At 67.4% G+C, this 6,130-nt stretch overlaps 1 protein-coding gene across 1 annotated transcript; it reads right to left on the bottom strand.

The window, feature by feature from the left end:
* Positions 1–2,960: 2,960 nt before the first annotated feature.
* LOC121489458 (collagen alpha-1(I) chain-like) lies at positions 2,961–6,033 on the bottom strand. The gene is made up of 3 exons (XM_041752498.1): positions 4,459–6,033; positions 3,618–4,378; positions 2,961–3,279 (listed from the first exon to the last, which is right to left on the bottom strand). The coding sequence occupies exons 1-3, from the start codon at positions 6,031–6,033 to the stop codon at positions 2,961–2,963; spliced, it is 2,655 nt and encodes an 884-aa protein (XP_041608432.1).
* Positions 6,034–6,130: the final 97 nt, after the last annotated feature.

Below are 6,130 nucleotides of genomic sequence, written 5' to 3'. Positions count from 1 at the left end.
ATACGTTCTCATTGTAACCGGCCACTGTTGGAAGAATCCCTTGTATCACCAAGGCCTGCCTTCCTTGAGTGCAATGGCATCTGTTTTTCTTTTCTCTTCTCTTCCTCCGCCGCCCCCCGCCCCCCCCCCAGGTTTATTTTTCAGAGTGATCTCTACTCCCAACGTAGGGCTCCCACTCACGACATGGAGGTCAAGAGTCGTGCTCTCTACTGACCGAGCGGGCCACGGGCCCCTGGAATCGCATCCTAAGACTCAGATAGGATCAGACAGCCTGGAGACACTCAGATCCACTTCTCGGGGAGCCAGCCGAGCCCCTCGGAAACCCTGAGCCTGATACCTTCCTTCCAGAGGTCGCCACGGCCTCACTGGGCGAGTCAAGAGTGCCACCTCCTGGCGGACGAAACCGAGAGTCAGCTGCTTAACCCCAGCGAGCCTCCCAGGTGCCCCTACAAGATGCTTGGAAATGCTGAGGTTCTTCCCTCTTGCCTTGCTTTTGCAGGGATGATGACAGTGACCACGTCTGTCTACCTGGTGAGGAAGAGGAAACAATTCCAGGTTGCTGAACCCTGGTTTTCCACACTGCGGACGACAGGATATCACCCCCTCCCCCTCTTTCAACCTGACCCAGGAATTCCCTTACGCTGAGCCAAGGACAGGGTGGGGTGGTGGTGGTGGTGGGGTCTTGTTGTTGTTGTTGTTTGTTTTGTTTTATTTTGTTTTGTTTTCCCAGTTGTGGTAAAAAGAAAACTAGACGTCACCTACAATGGAATGTTGTAGTCCTTTCTTTCTTTCTTTCTTTCTTTCTTTCTTTCTTTCTTTCTTTCTTTCCTTCTTTCTTTCTTTTTTTTAAGATATTTTATTTATTTATTCATGAGAGACACAGGGACAGAGACACAGGCAGAGGGAGAAACAGACTCTATGCAGGGAGCCTGACGTGGGACTGGATCCTGGGTCTCCAGGATCAGGCCTTGGGCTGAAGGCAGACGCTAAACCGCTGAGCCACCCGGGGATCCCCGGACGCTCAACCGCTGAGCCACCCAGGCGCCCCATTCGTACTTAAGTTATTGAGAGTTCGTTCCTTCATTTTTCATCATCTCTAGACCCAACGTAGGGCTCGAACTCACAAGCCTGACTGCAATCAAAAGTTGAGTGCTCTTCCGACTGAGCGGGCCTGCGGGGGTGGGGGTGGGGGGTGGTGGGCCCGGGGCGGAAGCTTCTGCCCTTTCCTGTTTTCAAGCTCAGAGTCACGTTTTGTCCGGGGACAGCCCCACCCCCCAACCCCTCCGTGCGGAGGTGCCATCTGTCGGGCTGGTTCATGTTTGTCCATCTTCCTTACTCCTTTTAGTAGACAGAAGGTGGCTTGTGACACAGCCGGTGACTACTTCGAATGAGACTGAGGATTTCCCTTGGGAAGTGGGTGCGAGAGGGAGGACAGGTCGATGGGGAACCAGGAAACTGCTGGCCCTTCGCTTCAGAGGAAAGAGTGTGCTTGTTGGGCCCTCACCCAGGGTGGATGAGTCAGAACTGTCCCTGGCCAGGCCTCCCTTAGTCCTTCGCCCTTATCACTCCATGCCTGTGTTTGGCCTCTGGACCCTAAGACACCACGGTCATGTGTTTAACTCCCCATCAGATTCACCAGACCCCGCCATGCCACGCCCTCCCAGATGCACCCCCACCCCTGGAAGGCATTAGAGTGAGATGGCATCCTCCACATCCAGGATTGATTCCCAAAGGGTTTATTGGGGTTTCCTGGGTCAGGAAACCAGGGGGGGTCGCTTTTGGACCCCAAACAATGTGAGTTCTTCATACATCCTCTTTGCCCTTCTCTTTCCCCCTCCCCTCCCCTCCCCTCCTCTTCTCTTTTCTTCTCTCCCCTCCCCCACAGTTTGGGAGCCGCAGCCTGAGGGTTGGGGGAGGTGCAGAAAGCCATTCAATGGAGAGAAGTCCCAGGCTCGGACTTTAACAGACAACCATGTGCATTTGAATGAAATGATTGAATGAGGGCCATTGGAATGGATGGCCCTGAACCTCCCTTCTGCCACCCGCCACCCTCCATCCCCGCCCCCAACCAACCCTGAGTCCTCTGGTGGATTTGGGAATGGAAGGCGTGTGTGTGTGTTTACACGGAGGCACCCGCGGAGGGTGGTGGGGCATGCTCACGTTGGCTCCTGCAAACTCCATTCGTTCTGGGAATGTTCTATTGTTTCTGCTGAGTTGCCAGTTGCTGCGATGAGCCAAGCTATACTCCTTCCGTTGCCTAGTTCTTAAAAAGGCCGAGTCTCCGGTTTTCTCGGTGAATGGACTGACCCACACCTTCCCATCCCGCCGGACCCCTTCTGCAAATACTTGCACTCAAAGGGTTCTTTCACTTCGTCCAGAAAACAAACATCAGCCACCCACACCCACCCCATTGCCACAGATACGCAACCCACACAACAAAACTCCAGCTGGCCTCCTTCTGCCTCCATGTACTTTAGAGAGTCACTGTTTTAGACATGCCTTAGGCTCAAGGACTTGAGGCTGTCTCCACCTCCCGCGTATCGCCCCTCCCCCCTCCCCACCCTGGGTCGACCAGATAGCCCGGGGGGCTCTGTGGGGTGGGGGTGGGGGGGCGCCGTGGGGCAGGTTTTGGGGACAGTGGCCGTGCCACGGTCCCGGGAGGTCGCGGTGACCTGTGGCTGGTCCCCGCCAGCAGGCGCGGCTATTTTCTCGCCCGAAATGAACATTTTTTGTTGCCAGGTAGGTGCTGACACGTTGTGTTTCGGCGACAGACAGGCAGACGGAAAAGACAGTCGGTCCGTCGCTCGCCTTGGAGATGTGGGCCTCTGGGCGCGTGTGGGGTTCTGGGCTTGACCGCGCGGCCGAGCCGGTCCCTGTCCTCGCTCACTGGGGCCTGAGCCGTCCGCCTGGGCCTGCGCGCCGGCACTCGCGCTGGACTCCAGGTGGCCCGGGTCGTGGTGTCACCCTCCGGTCTCTGGCACCCGAGGGAGGGCGGTGTGGGCAGGTGGCGGTGGGTCTTTTACCCCCGTGCGCTCCATGCCGTGGGCACCCGGCTGTTGGCTGTGACAACCCCTGTCCCGCAAGGCTCCGTGCCGCGTGTCAGGCGTCCCCCGCTGTCTCTGGGGTTGTCCGGTGGCTCCTGCCCCCTGGGGGTCGAGGGGCTGCCGGTGAGGCGGAAGCAGGTCCCCCCGGTCGCCGTCCTCGCTGGGCTTTTGCTCCTCGGGAAGCCCCCTCGGGGCCGCAGCTTGCTGCCGATCGATGTGGTGATCTCGTGCTCTCCTGGGCCGGGCCTAAGCCGTGTCAGACGAGGGACGGGCATCCATGGCGGATGCGACCGCTCTTCTCGTTCTGCCCGCGGGCCCCTCCCTCCCCGGCTCCTCCACGCCCGGCCGTCGTGACGGCGGGTGCGCGGGGGGGGGGGGGGGCGCGCGCCGGGGTTGGGGGTGGTGCGGACTCCGGCCCGACCCCGCCCTCCCGCCTTCTTGCCTCGGGGCGCTGGCGGGACCGGGGTCCTCCGACGCGGCGGACACTCTCGCCGGCCTTTCCTGAAGGCCTGGGTCCGTGGCGAGCGGCCCTCGCCTCCGCGGGGAGGGCCTGCCCGACGCCGCGCTGCTCACCGCCCGGCGTGGGCGCGCTTGAGCGCGTTGCGCCCGGCCCTCCGTGGTGCCCCTGGAGCGCTCCAGGTCGCCTCAGGTGCCTGAGGCCGAGCGGTGGCGTCGTTTCCTTCCCCGTCGACTCCCCTCGGGCCGCCGCCGCCGTCGGTGGCGCGTCCGAGGAGCGGGTGGTGGAAGTCGGCAAGGGAGGCGCACCCGTGCCCCTGGCGGGGGCCCGGGCGCCTCATCTTCCTTCCCCCTCCCCTCCCCCTCGCCGCGCCGGCGGGGGTGGTGTGGGGGCGGTGTGACTCGGAGGACTTGGTGGGGACGCGTGAGCGTCCGCGGCGGGCCGAGCCAGCGCCCCGGGCGCTTGGCCAGCCCGAGGGGCTGCCCCTCTCTCCCGGCACGGGTCGTGCCCCCGTCTCCGTTCCTCTGTCTCGCCCGCCTCGCGGGAGGCGGGGAGCTCTCCCCTCTGGGCGGTGACGTGGCCGCGCCGTGCTCGGGCGAGGTGGAGGGTGGTGTCCTCGAGGGGGCACCGGCCGCGAGCGCTCGGGGTTGCCCTGTGCCTGTCCCTTGCCGAAGACCTGCGCCCGCCCCGCGAGCCCTGTCGGCCCCGGAGCGCCATTTGGTGGGGCCCGTTTGGGGGGACGAAGGGGGGGGGGCGATGCGCCCTCGGTGAGAAAGCCTTCTCTAGCGATCCGAGAGGGTGCCTTGGGGTACCGGAGCCCCCAGCCGCTGCCCCTCCTCTGCGCGTGTAGTGTGGCCACCGACGCGGGGTTGACTACCTTCGCGACGTGTTTGGGCAGAGCGCCGCTCTTCGCCTACCGCGGCCTGCGCCTCCCCCCTCCGAGATGGGGGAGGATACCGTCGGGCCGGGCCGGCGTCCGGTGCGGGGTGTGTTGCCCGCGTGCGTGTGCGAGTGTGCGCGCGGCCGGGGGTGGGGTGGGGCGGCCCGCCCCCCCCCACGCCAGCCACCCCGTGTGGTTTGCGTGTGCGCCGCGCGAGCGGCTGGCTTGGCTGGCTGGCTGGCTGTCTGTCCGGGCCCCTGCCCGCTCCCGGGCGGAGTCACCGCCGGCGGTGGCGCGGCGGGCGCGCACGGGTCGGGCCGGCTCCCGCCTGGGGGCGCCTCCCCGGGTCGTGACTCCGGGTTGGACCGGACGGATGAACGGACGGACGGACCGGCGGATGGACGGACGGAGGTTCGGACGGGTCCCCCGCGGCGGGGGTCGCGCGTGCCTTGGGCCCCGGCGGTGTGGGGCCCGGTTTGCGGGGAGGTCTGCCAAGGGTGCTGAGGCCGGCCGGCGTCCCGGGCGTCGCGGGACCGCCCTCGTGCTGGTGGCGGTGGGATCCCGTGCGCGTTTACCCGGTGGCCCGGCTCGCGCCTTCGTTGGCGCGCCCTTCCCGGGACCGGCCCTTCCCCACGCGCTCCCGGCCCTGGCACGCTGTGCGCTTCCTCCCCGTCGCCGCCGACCCGCCCCCCCCCCCCCGCCCCCCGCCTGCCCGCGTCCCCCGACCGCAGGGTCGCGGGCGCGCCGCGTGTGCCGCCCCTAACTCCGCCCTCTGGGGACGGAAACCGGCCTCGCCGCTGTTGGGTGTCTTGCTCCCCCCCACCCGCCATGGCTGGGGGGGCGTCCCCGGGCGAAGTGCTCTCGGTCCTCCGAGGAAGGGGAGGAGGGAAGCGCGCGGGGGTGTTGGGGCGGGGCGTCGTTGCGCGTGTGTGTGCGGGAGAGCGTTCTCGGGAGAACCGGTCGCGTGAACGGTGGCGGTTGGAGCCCCCGAGCCCCGCGAGGTTGCTTGGGGCCCGCCGTGGGGGCCGGGCCGGCGTCCTCGGGTGCCGCGGGACCGCCCTTGCGCTGGAGGCCTCGGGCGGTGGGACCCCGCGTGCGCCCCAGGGCGCCCGACGTTGGGCTCCCAGGCATCTTCTGAGGCTTCCCGAAGCCCCCTCGCGGTGGCCCGCGGTCCTCTCCTCCACCGCTCCCGCTTGCCGTTCTCCGGCGCCTTGGCCCCCTGGCCGCCGGGGCGTCTCCCGTCCGCGGCCTTTCCCGTCCGCCCCCGCCCTCGTCCTCGTCCGTCGCCCGTCTTGCCGACCCGGTGCCGCGCTCCCCGGGGCGCCGGCGCTTCCCGGGCCCGCTGCGGCCTTCCCGCCCGCGTCCGCCGCTTGCCCCCGCCCCCCCCCCCGGCGGTGGCGTTGTGTGGTGACGAGGGGCCGCCGTCGTCTCCCGCCGCCCCCCATCCCCGCCGGCCGCGGTCCCCGCCCTGGCGCGCGCGTGCCCCGGGCGTGGGTCGGGTCCCCGGCGGCCGCTCGCCGTTGGCCGTCCGCGGCCGCGCGCGCGTCTCCCCGGTGGCGGGGAGGGGTTCGGGCTCTGGCCCGGCGCCCCGCCTCCGTCCCGCGTGAGCGCGTGCCGGCCCGCTGCCGGCCGCGGCGCGCCGCTGCCGCCATCGGGGCCGCCCCGAGGGGAGGGGAGAGGGTGGCGGGTGAAGCGCCCTCGTCTCTCCGCGCCGCCGCCGCGGAGGTGTGCGCGGCCCCGGTCCGTGGG

Source organism: Vulpes lagopus, chromosome 4 (assembly GCF_018345385.1).
Source record: "Vulpes lagopus strain Blue_001 chromosome 4, ASM1834538v1, whole genome shotgun sequence".
Classification (NCBI taxonomy): Eukaryota; Metazoa; Chordata; class Mammalia; order Carnivora; family Canidae; genus Vulpes; species Vulpes lagopus.
Note: the sequence above shows the minus strand (reverse complement) of the source record. Positions and strands in the feature narration are given on the sequence as shown.